The 14,775-nt window shown below is 58.4% G+C and overlaps 2 protein-coding genes across 4 annotated transcripts; one reads left to right on the top strand and one right to left on the bottom strand.

Moving 5' to 3' along the window:
- Window positions 1-2,684: 2,684 nt before the first annotated feature.
- Window positions 2,685-6,367, top strand: SPATA2L (spermatogenesis associated 2 like). The gene is made up of 3 exons (XM_061387069.1): window positions 2,685-2,793; window positions 3,002-3,305; window positions 5,002-6,367. The coding sequence occupies exons 2-3, from the start codon at window positions 3,003-3,005 to the stop codon at window positions 5,926-5,928; spliced, it is 1,230 nt and encodes a 409-aa protein (XP_061243053.1). The 5' UTR covers window positions 2,685-2,793; window position 3,002; the 3' UTR covers window positions 5,929-6,367.
- Window positions 6,368-6,372: 5 nt separating this feature from the next.
- Window positions 6,373-13,509, bottom strand: CDK10 (cyclin dependent kinase 10). 3 transcript variants are annotated; one of them, XM_061387071.1, is made up of 13 exons: window positions 13,363-13,509; window positions 11,225-11,297; window positions 10,536-10,607; window positions 9,792-9,894; window positions 9,569-9,650; window positions 9,394-9,461; window positions 8,913-8,965; window positions 8,695-8,764; window positions 8,088-8,147; window positions 7,618-7,741; window positions 7,407-7,546; window positions 7,181-7,233; window positions 6,373-6,991 (listed from the first exon to the last, which is right to left on the bottom strand). In XM_061387071.1, exons 1-13 carry the CDS (start codon window positions 13,441-13,443, stop codon window positions 6,885-6,887), a joined length of 1,086 nt encoding a protein of 361 aa, XP_061243055.1. In that variant the 5' UTR covers window positions 13,444-13,509; the 3' UTR covers window positions 6,373-6,884. The 3 variants fall into 3 exon arrangements, with proteins under 3 accessions (XP_061243055.1, XP_061243056.1, XP_061243057.1); XM_061387072.1 differs by adding an exon at window positions 10,009-10,154 and having other exon boundaries at window positions 10,536-11,297; window positions 13,363-13,387; XM_061387073.1 differs by having other exon boundaries at window positions 10,979-11,297; window positions 13,363-13,387.
- Between the last annotated feature and the right edge of the window lie 1,266 nt (window positions 13,510-14,775).

Below are 14,775 nucleotides of genomic sequence, written 5' to 3'. Positions count from 1 at the left end.
CTGCAGGAGACCATGAGGAAAGTGAGGCATGAGGAGGTGACTGCCTCCTCCAGGCCACACCTCCCAGAGCAGAGCTGGCTTTGAGCCCAGCAGGTTGACTCCAGAGGCCAGAGGGTACCAGTGGACGTAACCTGAAGAGCAGGCACAGGCCCAGTGCACTGGGGCAGCTGTCTGTCTCGGGAGCCTTTGTGAGCAGGAGTCCCCTGCCCACCAGCACCCCAGGAACAAACAAGGAGGCACCCACCCACTCACCCTGCCCTGCTCTCAGAACTTGCGGCCTCTGAATTCCTGCCCTTGTCTCCCACCCCTGCCCTCTCCAGAGGAAAGCCCCCAGCCCTGGACACAAGTCCCAGCCAGCTGTGAAGCCTGGGGAGGATGACACCCCTGGTCCAGGCCTTGGTGGGGACATCTCGAGGATGGGACTGTAAAGTCTCCCTCACAGAGCAGGTGAAGGTAAATGTGGGTCTCAAGCTAGGCCTGACTGGGAAGGCCCCTTCCCCTGATCAGACAGCTTTCCTGCTGGTTATTCTGGGCCAGTCCTTTAGCCTCTCCCAGCCCGTGGCCCTCCATAGAATGAGTGAATGATGGATTCTTCACATAGAAAATCCTGCAGATCAACAACAAGAAAAAAGCCTTGTTCATAGACAGGCTATGAACAGTCTGTCTTCAGAAGAAGAAATTTTAAAAGCTAATCAGCATAAGAAGTGTCTGAAATCATTTTAAAAATCAAGAAATACAAAGTAAAACACAAGATAGGAAACCTAGGCATTGGACTGGCGAAGATAAGGTGGGAAAATCCAGAGGGCAGTGCTACCTGGGAGACAGGGCCACACGTAGTGTGCAGCATGCTGGGCCAAGGTAAGTATCAACTGATCCTCTCACCCACCTACTCCACTCGCGGTTGTAGCCCAAGGTCACAGGAGGCAGAGCAGCCTGCTGGGTGACAAGCCAGTCCACTTGGTGGCTTAAACACAGGACAGCCATTTGCTTTGCTGTAACTAACTAGATGCCATAACAAAACACAAACTGGGGAGCGCAAAACAACAAAAGTTTACTCTCAAAGTCCTAAAGTCTTAAATCAAGGTGTCCACAGAACCATGGGCTGGCAGAGTGCCAGACAGATCCCTTCCCTGCCTCGTCCAGCTCTGGGGGCTCTTGTAGCCTCTGCCCGTGGCTGCAAGTCTCTGTGTCCATCATATGCCTCCTCTTGAAGTGTGTAACCTTCCTCCTCGTAAAGACACTGTTCTGACTTGGCTTAGGGTCCACCCTCATCCAGTCTGACTTCGTCTTAACTTGATTATATAAGCTCACATTCCCAGGTTCTGTGGAATTTGAATTTTATCTAGCCCCTCATACAGTTGCTGGCATCCCCCAGCATGTGACTAGGTTCCAAGAGTAAGCATCTCAAGACAACAAGGCGTTTTTGTGACCTAACCTAGGAAGTCACACAGTGTCATTTTCATTCTGTGTCCTCTATGGAAGGACGGTGCCAAGACCTATCCAGGTTCAAGGGTCCCACCAAAACAGGGGCCTGCTCCCTGGAGCAGCACACACAATCCAGAGAAAGCACCTGCAGCCACTGAGGGCCCAAGTGGAGCAGCAGAGCAGGACACGAAGCAGAACACTGTCCACACATGGGCCTGCACATTGGCAACAATGTGCTCCAAGGGTGTGTCCACCGCATTCAGCGATCGCCTTTGTGGGGGAGGGGCGCCGTGGGCAAGGCCATAGGAGATGCCACAGAGCGGCAGGCGCTGTGCACCCACCATAAACCACTGTGAACTGAGGAGCGTAGAAAGCGCAGCTGTTCTTCCTTCACACAAGGATGCACTTGGAGGTGTGCGAAGTCAGATGTCCCTTCAGGGTTGATGCAAGCCCGGAGGGGGCTGAGTCAAGTAAACAGTGAAAGATTGGAATGTTCAGCGGTGCTCGGCAAAACACCGCTCGGCTCAGATTCCCTACTTGGTTATGATATTCTTCTCAAAGTATAGAAATTTTTTCCCCAGTCAGGTCCCACTTGGCGTGGAGAGGTTAGAGTCCCAGAAATCGCGGAGCCTTGCCTGCCCAGGGAGCGAACCCCTCCCTCACCCTTCCTCCACACAGTCTTAACGGTGAGTTAGGCAGGAAAACCAAAATAAGGAAATTGTGGCCCTTCTGGGCCTGGATGCTTGGAATCTTTGACCGAGTCAAAGAGGCCCACGTTGCTGTTCTGTTTTTTCTTTTGGGAGGCACGCACGAGGAACTTCCCAGCCCACGAATGGAACCCGGGGCCCCCAGCAGCGGAAGCGCGGAGTCCTACCAAATGGACCACCGGGTTGCTATTTAAAATCACACGGAAACGCACGTCTGGCGCCCATCTTGAGCGCCGGCTCCGGCCTCTTCCCCATGTCTGTGTCAGGCCACGAGGAGGGTCCCGCCCCCTCGGGGTAGCCCCGCCCTCAAGATTCGTCCCGGGACCCCTACGTGCCCACGAGGAGCCCCGGTACCTGCTTCCCTGGCGGCCTAGCCTTCCCAAGGGACCAGCTCTGGCAGTCTGCCCCCGCGGCAGGAGAGCGCCCCGTGCCAGCCTAGGTGGGAGCGCCCGCCGTGCACCCCTCACTCCGCCCCGCGGGCAGTGCAGGTGCGTTGCATTAGTGCTCCCCTTCCCCGACCAGGCCCCGCCCCCGAGGAGACTCCGCCCTGAACGTCAGGGCCAAAGCCGAGGGGCGGAGCCGCCCCCAGCGGAAGCGCGCTATTGCCTGCTGAGAAGCCCGAACCGAGCGGCTGGCGCTTGGCACCGCTGGGGGCAGATAGGTAGGGCGGTGGGCTGCTGGGCAAAAGCGGATTTCTGCTTGGGAAGGGAGACTCAGCTGGCGCAAATCTCCAGAGAACAGGGTGCTGTGGACAGCAGGGGCGCTCAGCTGGGGCTGAGGGGGTACTGTGGACGCAGGCGGGGACTCTGGAGGCGCGGAGCGCGCAGGGAGGGGCCTCTGGGTGCTGACACCCTACTCCTGCCCGTCAGCATGGGCAGTAGCTCACTGTCCGAGGACTACCGCCTGTGCCTGGAGCGGGAACTGCGGCGCGGCCGCGCGGGCGTGTGCGGGGATCCATCGCTGCGGGCCGTGCTCTGGCACATCCTCGTGGAAGACTTCGACCTGCACGGGGCGCTGCAGGATGACGCGCTGGCACTGCTCACCGACGGCCTGTGGGGGCGCGCCGACCTGGCCCCCGCGCTGCGCGGCCTGGCCCGTGCCTTCGAGCTGCTAGAGTTGGCCGCCGTGCACCTATACCTGCTGCCGTGGAGAAAGGAGTTCACAACCATCAAGGTAGGGTGCCGGGCCGCATGGAGGTTCCCTGCCCCGGCTACTGGGTGCTAGGCACCGCCCGGACGGGGGCTACCGTTGGGATGAGGGACTGCAGGTGTCCACAGAGCCAGATGGGTTTCAGAGGGCTCAGTGTGCCAGTGTCCTGGGCGTGTTGGAGCATCTCTTGGCTGAGGTTTCCCTTGGTACTCCTAGGGCTAAGAACACCTGTCTGGGTACCTGCCTTCTCAGGGAATCCTGCCTCTTAAAGCTTGTATCGCTGCCCTAAGAGCGGCCTTGTGGCCTGTTACCATAGAAACCCTAGGACAGGTGCATGGGAAGGATCATTCTATGATCACCCTAATCCCTCCAGGATGTGGGCTGATCCCATTTGTAGAGGAGGACATAGGGTGGATGTATTTCCTATGAAGTAGGCAGGGGCTGGGGGTACCCCTGCATGCCCTAGGGGAGCTGGCCTAGACAAGAACCTTAGCTCACCCCCCAGCCTGGGTAGAGGCTGTGCCCAGGGCCGGCCTGGCCCCTCCAGGTGAGCTGCCGGCTGGCAGGAGGGGGCAGGCTGCTTTGTGCTCCGGAGCTAATTCAGAAGAGTGGGAAGATAATGACGTCACTGGGCACGTGGGCGGCTGCCTCCGCTGGTTGTCATGGCAACAGCAGCCTCTCTCAGGGACAGTGAGCTCTGGGGCTCACCGCTCCACCGGACATCTGCTAGGGCTTTCATTCATCCATTCTGACCAGAGGGCAGGATCCAGCCCCACAGGGACCAGGAGCAGAATGGGCAGGCCTGTTCTTGAGACGCTAACTGGCTTCAGTGTTGAGCAGACCTGTATGGGATCTGCTGTGGCTTGGGGCAAGAATCCATTTCTTCCTCTGGGAAGCAGACAAAAGAACAGTCCAGCATAAGGTCCATTGTTGAGGGGTGAAGGCACAGCCCTGGGTATAATCTTACACACAACAGCTCCCCCATGTGTGGCTCTAAGCAGAGCACTCATGAGGTCCCAGATGTCACAGACTTGCAGACACATGGGAGACACAGATCACCATCCTAGGAAACTTTTAGTTCCTCTGCAGTCTGGAGCCTCCCAAAACTACACATTCCATCCATGTGGTGGGAAAGCTACACAGCCCTCTTTCCTAACAAAGAAAGCTCTCAGAAACTGCAAAAGTAGAGCTCAGAATAAAGTGTTTAGGTGGCTACCTGCTCAGAGAAGCAAAAAAACACCGCTATTTTTTGTTTGCATAACCAGACACTCAGCAGGTACACAAGAAACTAACTAGAGGAGCAAACCTCTACAGGTGACAGGAGGTGGAAGGGACTCTGATGCAGGCGAAATGTCTCAGGCTTTTAAAAAGATTGTGACGCCTAGGCCTGCCTCAGCCAGTAATGTTAGAACCTCAGGGGTGACCCGAACACCTGTTTTTTTCTTTTTTGGCTGCACAGCTTTCGGGATGGATACCAGTTTCTCAACCAGGGACTGAACCTGGTGGAGGGAGTAGAGGAGGACATGAGATGAATGCATCTCCTATGAAGTAGGCAGGGGCCGGGGGTACCCCTGCATGCCCTAGGGGAGCTGGCCTAGACAAAAACCTAGCTCACACCCCCAGCCTGGGTAGAGGCTGTGTCCAGGGCTGCACCCCCTGGAAGGGAGCTCATCGGGTCTGCGGGAGCGGGGCTGCCACCAACTGACCCCCTCCCTTGCAGACGTTCTCCGGGGGCTACGTGCACGTGCTAAAGGGCGCGCTCTCGGAGGACCTCCTCATCCAGAGCTTCCAGAAGATGGGCTACGTGCGCAGGGACGCCCACCGCCTCATGGTGGCTGCCCTGCCCCCCGCCCGCCAGCTGGTGCAGGTGGCCCTGGGCTGCTTCGCCCTGCGGCTGGAGTGCGAGATCCTGGGTGAGGTGCTGGCGCAGCTGGGCACCAGCGTGCTGCCAGCTGAGGAGCTGCTTCAGGCACGGCGGGCCAGTGTGGACGTGGCCTCCTGCGTGGCCTGGCTGCAGCAGCGACTGGCCCGCGAGGAAGAACCACCACCCCTGCCCCGCCGTGGCTCCCCCACCGGGTGCCAGGCCCGGCTGGACCTGTACCGGGACGTGCAGGAGGACGAGGGCTCAGACGAGGCCAGCCTGTACGGGGGGCCCTCGCCCGGCCCTGACTCTCCCACCTCAGAACTGGCCTGCCAGCCTCGGTTCTGGGAGCAGAGTGCCAGACTGTGGGGGGCGGGGGGCGGGCCATGGGAGCCGGCTGAGGCCAGCAGCCCCACCTCCGGGGCCTCAGAAGAGGAGGAGCCTCAGCCCGAAGCCTTCTCCTTCCTCTCACTGCGTAGAGAGCTGCTTAGTCGGCCTGGGGACCTGGCCCCTCCCCATGCCCCTAGAAGCCCTGAGCAGGCCAGCCCGCCACTCGTCCCAGAGCCCCCTGGCTACCAGATGCACACTTGCCTGGCCCCGGGAGCCCTGCCCGCCCTCTGCTGCGACACGTGTCGCCAGCTGCACGCCGCCCACTGTGCTGCCCTTCCCAGCTGCCACCCCGGCCACAGCCTGCGCACCCTGCGTGGGAACAGCCAGCGGCGTCTGTGGCTGCAGCGAGCCCAGGTGGACGCCCTGCTCTACGACAGCCCTGTGGCCGGGCCCTAGACCCACCTGGCCCCAGGGCAAGGGCTCTCCGGAGAAACTCCGTGGTGCTTTTCTGGGGCTTGTCCCACCTCAGGCCCCGCCCACTGGCCACCCTGCTCCTCCTGCCATGTGGAGTCTGTACCCTACCAGGTGAGGTGGGGACTCACCCTCCATGGACAGCTCCCCGCTGGTTCCACCCCCGACTCTGGAAGGCAGGGTGGGAGACCTCAAAGGCTGCCCACCCCAGATCCAGTGGTAACGGCGCACAGATGCCAGCAGCCATCCCCAGCTCACTGGACTGGGGGTGCTCTGCCCACCAGGATTCCTGGGGCAGGTACCAGTCTTCTGTGGGCCTCTGCTCAATGGTGCCCCCACCCCAGGCCGTCTGCCCCCCTCCCCCCACACCTGTCACGTCACACAAATCACAACCTCCAAGTACATTAAAGGACACTGGCTCCAACCGCGTCTGAGGAAAGCGTTTATCTCTCGAACCACCCCCATTCCCCACGGGCCTCAGAGAAGGGGCGTGGGCACAGGGCACAGCGCAAGGTTCTCACTCTAGGGGTCACAGAGCAGCTCAGACTCAGTCCACATCTCCATCCCTCCTCCCCTCTCCGTGTCTCCCTAGCCCCACCAGGGGGTCACCTTGGCCTCTCCATTCCAGGCAGATCCTGCAGATCAACTGGGAACAAAAGTGACCATACGAGGTCTGAGGTCTGCTTGTCCCAAGCCAGCAACACCTGCTGAGACGGGCTCAGCCAGGTTTCCTCCTGGGAACCGAGGGCCTGAGGCCTGGCCACAGGTCGGACCCAGCCCAGCCGCAACGTGGAGTCACAGCCCAGTGGGCCGGCCTCTGGGTGGCTGGGCCCTCAGAGTGTACCGCTGGCATCACCCCCAAGGTCCACACTCTGCTGTCCCAGGGCAGAGGTGGGCAGGGGCACAGGAGGCGGAGTACTCAGCTGGAATACCTCCACCTGTCAGGGTCTGCCGCGCCGGCTCTGGCTCTCAGTGCCCAAGGATGTGGCCGGGGTGGCACGCTTGTTACGATGGTGGGGGAAGGTGGGCATGAGCTCCGGCTCGCAGGCTGGGGGTGGGGGGAACGGACTGCATCAGCCCTGAGTGAGGGAAGAGCCCCACGCTACCCTCTGCTCCCCTCTTGAGCCTCCCTATGTGGCCCAAAACAGCCCCTACCCGCCTGGGCCCCACCACCCACCTGCCTTAAGCCCCACCCTACACAAGGGCCCCCGGCCAGGTGCCAGCGGGGAAGACTCACGCAGGGGCTTCTCCTTGAAGTAGGAGCTCTCCAGGCAGTCACCGGCCGTCGCCCTGGAGAGGAGAGCTCACTGTTCACACGGCCCAGGCCCAGTCAGGCTTGTCTCCCGCACAGCTGCCCCGCAGAGCGCCCCCTGGTTCCCCTCCACACAAGAGAAAGTTGGGTAAACCAACAGAACCCCACAAAATCGGGCCTGACTCATGCACGTGTGGGGCTCTCTCAGCACCTTTTCTTAGGGTCGTACATGAAGAGGAGGTTCATCAGGCGCAGGCCAGCCTCTGAGAGCCACGGGAACTTATGCTTCAGGTTGTTGTAGGGCTGCTTCCGCAGGCTGTACTGGCTGGCCAGCGGCAGCTGAGAGAAGCCCTGTGGGGAGGGGCCGGTAAAGGCCAATGGCCAGCAGGGGCAGGAGGGAGGAGGGCGGGGCTGGCACTCACCGGCCAGATGTTCTCACTGGGGGTCCCCAGCAGCTGCACGATCAGGTCCACCTGGTGGATCTCGGAAGTGCCGGGGAGAAGGGGCTTATGGGCCAGCAGCTCAGCCAGGATGCAGCCCACCGCCCTGCAGAGGAGTGTGGGGTCTCCTCTCAGCTCCCTGGCTCCGCCTGGACCAGTCCCCCAGCTGCTGGGGCGGAGGCTGGGGGCAGAGCTGGGAGGAGGTCATGATGGGATGACCACTGGGGTCTCCAGCTGAGCCACGTGACCTGGCCTCAGCAGGCCTCTTATGGCCACGAGGGCAGGTCCTCAGTGATGGGGCTGTCTCCCTCTGCCTCTCAGGACCCCAAGCATAGGCCCATCTTCTTGGGAGCTGGGGAGACCCCAGCCCCAGAGCTGTCCACCCCCCCGCCCCAGGTCCCACAAGACCACCCCACTGTCTGAGAGGCCTGGGAGCAGCGTCCACCTCTCACCACATGTCGATGCTGGTGGTCTGTGTGGTGGTTCCCAGCAGCAGTTCAGGGGCTCGGTACCTGCGAACAGAAGCCCCTGCTTTGCATCTGGCAGTTCCTCTCCTCCAGCCTGGCCTCCACAGGGCACCCACCGGCCACCACCCTGCCCTGAGAGCCAGAGACAGCCTGGGATGAGGGAGCATGAACCTCAGCTATGGCTGTCCCTTCCACGAAAGCTTGACAAACATGCTGCTATTACTGGGTGAGCCCTGAGTGCTGCAGTGTCCTATGCCGGCCCTTCTACACAGGCGGGGGTGAGTGACAGCACAACGCAGCCTGCCCTGAACCACAACCCGTTTTGCTTCAAAATGTCAAGTGAGAAGTAACTGCAGAAACCAGCGCTGTTCCCACGCTCCAGTGGTGAAGTCATCTCCCCTCTGAGCAGCGCCAAGGCCAGCTGGGGGCGGGGCTGCCTCAGGACAGAACAGCACCCCATCTGGATGGGCAGGTCCCTCCCTGTGACAGCACTGCTCTTTCTTGGCAGCTGAAAGACCTCCAAGATGCTCTGGCCACTTCAGCATGACCCACCCACACCCGCCCAAACTTCCCCTGGTCTCCAGGGACTTACCAGAGTGTGACCACCTTGGGAGTCATTGGCTTCACTGGGATGCCATAGGCCCGGGCCAGACCAAAATCCGCTGAGATGGAGGCAGAGGGATGGGAGGGAGAGTGTCACCCAGGGAAGGCTGACCACTGCCACCTCGAGCCAGTGTGTAGTGTGCAGGGAGCTTCTGGAGACCAGCCTGCCACCCCAGTGCAGGGGCACTCATGGACCCCTGCACCCACCTGTCTTCACGCAGCCCTTATCCGTCATGAGCAAGTTAGAGACCTTCAGATCCCTATGACAGAAAGATAACACCAGTGGTTCCCAGAAACTCGCATGCAGGAACAAGGTTGTTACCGCTGCAGCAACACTCAGAACGCTTCCCCACACATCTCGTCCTGTTTGTACTTTTTAGAAGGAGAAGCACAGGTAATGCAAGGCCATTCAGTAGCTGGAAACAGCAGAGAGCTCTCAGTGACTTCCTGAGAGGTAGAGTCCTGCCCCTGGTCCCCCCCAGGGCCGCACGAGCCACCCTGCACAGGGAGTCCAGGTCCCTCCCCGGCCATCTGCCTGGCAGAGGGGAAAACAGGTACTATGCTGTCCCGCCCTCCCCTGGGACCAGTTACAGGAGCTCCACTGCCTTGAGGTTGCTCTACTCCCCTGCGTGTTGGTGCTGAGTCAGTCTAGTGGTCACCCCGCCCCCAAGCCACAAGCCCCGCCCACCTGTGGATGATGAAATTCCGGTGCAGGTACTGGAGGCCCCGGAGCACCTGCAGCACGATGCACTTGACCTGCAGAAGGCCAGGAGGTCTGCTTTTGGCACAATGTGCCTAACAACGGCTTGGGAAGCCCCCCACCAGAGCCCCCACTCCCGGCCACCCCAGCCCACGCCTCCAACCTGGGCCTCAGAGAAGGGTGTTGGCATGTTCTCCAGAAGGCTGGCCAGGTCTTGCTCACAGTAGCCCATCACCAGGAAGATGCTAAAGTAAGAGGGAGAAACGCATGCCACCTCCCACCTCCTCCCAGGTGAGCCAAGGGAGCCTCCTGGGCAGCAGGAAGGGAAGTAGGGAGGGGGCTGGGCAGGGCCTAATGTGGGGGCAGCAAGCAGACCGACCGCTCACCTCTCCAGGTGGTTCCCCACAACCACCTCCTTCAGCTCCACAATGTTGGGATGGCGGAGGCGAAGCAGCAGTGTGATCTCTCGAAGGCTGCTGATGGGGACCCCTGCAACCAGCCTGGCCTTGGTGACCCCATCTCTGCAGCTGGCCCACTCAATGACCCCACCCCTGCAGACAGGGACCCCTGACAGCCAGCTGCCTCGGTGACTCCCAGCCCTACCTGGCAGAACTCTGCCTGCTACTTCATGGAGAAGCAAGGCCATCCAAACCAGCACCTTTAACCCTCTCCTCCTCCATCAAACACAAGCAGCTCTCTGTACTGACCACTGTGTATGGCAGCCAGCCCCCAGTGAGCACAGCACAGCCCTGCACGCACAGGCGCCCAAGGGGCAGTCAGCAGGGGTGCGAGCAGCACACAGGGGCTACCTGCCCAGGCTTCAGTGGGAAAGCCCTGGGGAGGGTGACGCTGAGCTGAGACAGGAGAGGAGGCAGAGTCAGCCAGCAGGAAGGAGAGGACAGATGAAGGGAATGAACTGCACACGACTCAGGGGAACTGACGCTAGGGTGTGGAGGAGGGGTGATGAGCTGGAGAAGTCCAGGGGAGACAGGCAGGGCCAGACTGCAGCCCCCTAGAGACCAGCCTCCTTTGACCATCATGCAGGCGCCACTCAAGGAGCTCAGGCAACTTGCATCTTCCTAGACCCTCCCACTTGAGTGCAAGTGGTGCAGCGGCCCCTCCCAGCTCACCATCCTTCTCCTTGTCCATCCGCACTTTCTTCAGGGCGACAATCTCATCTGTGTGGGTATCCCGGGCCCGATCTGGAAGGGAAGCGCCTCCACAGTAGGATCCAGGCCCACCCCCTGCCCTCCTGCCACATGGGGGCACCCTTGCTCTTCTTCCTTGACTGCTGGTACCCTGTGCAAGCAATACTCCAACGCTGGGAGACAGGTGCTCCCTGGGGAGTCCCCTGGTTTGAGCAGATAGCGGGCCCCCAGCTAGAAGAGTCTCCCTAAACGTTTCCTTCTTAGAGTCGGAGTGCAGACCACTGCTTTGCGTTCTGTGGTTTCTGTGTTCTAACAGCAAATAATGTCCTTATTGTGAAAAAAGCAGCCTTATCTTTATGAAGCTGATCCCTAGAGCACTGTGGGGATTTGTGCAGCTTCCACACCCACGGCAGGGTGATACACACCGACGTCCCAGTGGCTGTGGCTACACTTCTGGCCACTGTCCCACGGTGCTACACTTGATCGTGTGATAGCGCCCTCCACTCACAGGGACACATGAACAATCTGATGCTTCCGTTCACTCAGTCGTAGTATGAAATCGACAGCAATTATACCAAGGATTAAAGGTCACCTGCACTCTCCTTCCAGCCCTGACACAGCTGCTGCCAGGACAGTCCCTGGGTCCCAGGCCTGCCACTGTAGCCACTCACATACGATGCCATAGGTGCCTTCCCCAATGCGATTCAGCTTCTCAAACTCCTTCACGCTCCGGCACCGTCCCAGCTGAAAGAGAGAGGTGCTGGCAGTGAGGGGATCTGGCAGCTAAGGGAACCAGAGATGGATACTGACACTTAAGCTGTTCCAAAGAGCCAGCACCTGTCCTGACCACACACTTGGGTTTGCGGGTGAGAAAATGGGGTAATGATACTGGCCAGACACTTTGAAAATGAAATCAAGGTCGGTCCAACCATTCCCTTTCAATCCCATGGTCCAGATGTGTGCTGCCTAAAAAGAGTAACTACCAGCCACATTTGGTTAAAATTGACTAAAATGAAACTAAAAGTTCATTTCTTCAGCTGCATGAGCCATGTGAAGTGTTCGAGGGCCCCATGCAGTTCATGGTGGCCACAGTGGACAATTCAGAAGACACAACGTTTCCATCATCACAGAAAGTCCACTTGAGCAGCAATGGTCTGAACTATGCTCTGGGCAATTCCCTGGTGGTCCGGTGGTTAGAACTCTGTACTCTCAATGCCAAGGGTGAGGGTTGATCCCAGATCAGGGATCTGAAATCCCACAGGCTAAGCAGTGTGACCATAAATAAATAAATAAACAAAGCTCTGGACATGAAAAAGCTTGAAGACCTTCACAAAGCATCTACCAAACACAGTGGCAGAAACTGTCTCCAACATCCATACATTACTTCTTCCTCTGCGTTATGAAACAATCCCAAGGGAACATGGCAACCCAGATGGTGGCCCGAGTTCCCAGTCTCCCTTGCAGCTAGGTGTAAACATGTGACTAAATTCTGGCCAGTACGATGTACACAGAGGGACAAGCACCACTTCCTGACCAAAGGAAGCTGGTTGCTCTTCACTCCTTTCTGCCTCCTGAGGCAAGCTAGGATTTGGTGGAGCAAAAACTGACAACCTGAGTGCCTGCAAACCTGTGTGATGTTAGGGGCACCAGAAATAAAAGTCCCGTCCTTAAAGCACTGTATTTTGGGGTCTCCAAGTTCTAGCAGAGCCTGTACCCTAATACACCTTCATCTGTAGCACTTCCTTGTGGGTCGTACAACATGCGGCAAGTTTCAGGTTCTAAACTGCCCCTCTCTTGACTCTCTGCCTCTATTTACCTTGCCCTCCATCTTGGGAAACCAAGTTAGGGTCACCTGGCTCCAAATGAACCCTTCCCTCATCCCATCCCAACCTAATTGCTTCCCTCTTTCCCCCTCTCTCTGCGGAACCCCTGGTGCTTCCTGTACACACTGCCTTTAGCGGGATTTTGCTCTTGCTGCTCCCTAGGTCTAGCAAGCCCACCTGCCTCCTCATCTGTGCATCCAAAACCTAGTCACACTTTCCCGCCCAGCAGAAATGCTGCCCCTTCTCAAAACTGCTTCCTGAGCCCCAGCTGAAAACATTTCTTTCTCTGCAAAATCCCCTGACACTTTGGTCTTGCAGCACTTACAATTGCGCACTTTGCACTGTCCTCGTCTAGGTATGTCTTAACTGAGATTAGTTGCTGCGTTTCGGTGAACAACGCCGGGGGGACCGCTCAAGGCTGGCTCCTGCGCTCACTCATTCAGTCCGTTACCGTTCTTACTGGACACTGACGCGGCCTCGCACAGCACCAGCAAGTAGTCAAAACAACCCGCCACCAGGGATCACACCTGCCCCTGCACGAGCCGTCTACCTTAGTAAAACCACTCGAAGCCCCTAAGCTTCACCCTTCTCACCTCTACGAAGGGTGCTCGAAAGGACTAAGTGACTGACACACGGAGAGGCCCCGCACGGAGCAAGGCACAAGCGGAGCTGCCGGGTCACAGACGGACCCCGCCCAGTGTACCCACAGGCTGGTAGGAGACACGTCTCCAACACTTCCCACGACTATTCTCCCCTAACACAAGGCGCCCGTCCCGGACGCAAAACTAAGAAACGCCCGCGCTGCAGCGCGCTCTTGACGAGGAGGCCGGCGACCTGAGAGCCGGCCAGTCCCCGGGGCGGACGCTACCCTCGAGGACCGCTGGGGTTGCCGTTCCCGCTGCTGACGTTCCTGGCGCTCCTGGCGCTCCTGGCGCTTTAGCGCGACGCTGAGGGCCCAGAGCTACCAGAACAGATCCTCTTCGTACCCTGTGCTCTGGAGGCACCGTGAAGAAGCCTTCTTTACGGACACACTTCAGACGGATCTGCTCCGGCTCCGGCTCCCCCATGCCGAGAGCAGCCCCTCGAGCTTCCCATCTGCGCAGGCGCAGACCAGGGATCCTCTGCGCAGGCGCATGGCCTACTTCCGGGGCGTCCGCTCCTTAGCAACAGTTACCAAGGAAACCTCCCCAAGATCCCCGAGAACCTCAGTTTCTACGAAGCACTCAGACTACCAAGATTCTAGCTTTATTTTAGTTTTAAGTACGGTGGCTCAGACCGTAAAGAATCTGCCTGCCATGCAGGAGACCCTGGTTCGGTCCCTGGGTTGGGAAGATCCCCTGGAGAAGGATATGGCAATCTGCTCCAGTATTCTTCCCTGGAGAATTCTACAGTCAGAGGAACCTGACAGGCTACAGTCTATACAGTCCATGGGGTCGCAAAGAGTCGTACACAACTGAGCGACACACACACATACACACACACACAGGCACGTGACTGCGCTGGCGCGCTGCGTAATGGCCACCGGAGGAGGAGGAGATCTGGGGGTTACAATGGGTCCCAGGGGTGCGGGGTGGGGGAGGGCGGGGAGGGGCTTGAGAGGGCGGGAATCTGTGGTGTTCTCCCGGCAGTGGGAGCTGTGCTTTAGAGCTCTCCCTTGGAGCCAAGAAGGGAAAGGCTTGGCAGAGCCAGGGGGACTGAGAGAGAGTAGAGGGCGCGTCTGAGAGATGTGGAAAGAACTGACACGACGTGGCGACGGACGGACTTTGGGACCAATGGGTCCCCTAATACATCCTTGTTGAGCACTCACTACGTACTTGCCCATGTCCGAGTCTGCCCTACGGCACCTTACATTCTCACTGGAAGCAGTAAACAAGGTAAGTCATGTACACAGCCTGCTCAGGAGGAAAGACACTGTAAGTGCTAAAATACTACTAATGTAAGTGAAGGACATTAGATAATTATGAAAGGAGATAATGAGTCAAAATGATTTAAACTAGTTACCACATTCACTTCATTCTGGTTGTTTTTGAATTCTGATAAGCTAAACTTATAGCTAATAACGAGATTAGAATTAATGCCATAGTAAATATAGCTTTTCCTGTGGTCATGTATGGATGTGAGAGTTAGACTGTGAAAAAGGCTGAGCGCCAAAGAATTGATGCTTTTGAACTGTGGTGTTGGAGAAGACTCTTGAGAGTCCCTTGGACTGCAAGGAGATCCAACCAGTCCATTCTGAAGGAGATCAGCCCTGGGATTTCTTTGGAAGGAATGATGCTAAAGCTGAAACTCCAGTACTTTGGCCACCTCATGCGAGGAGTTGACTCGTTGGAAAAGACTCTGTTGCTGGGAGGGATTGGGGGCAGGAGGAAAAGGGGACGACAGAGGATGAGATGGCTGAA

This window comes from Bos javanicus, chromosome 18 (genome assembly GCF_032452875.1).
Source record: "Bos javanicus breed banteng chromosome 18, ARS-OSU_banteng_1.0, whole genome shotgun sequence".
Lineage (NCBI taxonomy): Eukaryota > Metazoa > Chordata > Mammalia > Artiodactyla > Bovidae > Bos > Bos javanicus.
The sequence above is the reverse complement of the archived record's forward strand: the minus strand, read 5'-3'. Positions and strand labels throughout refer to the sequence as shown.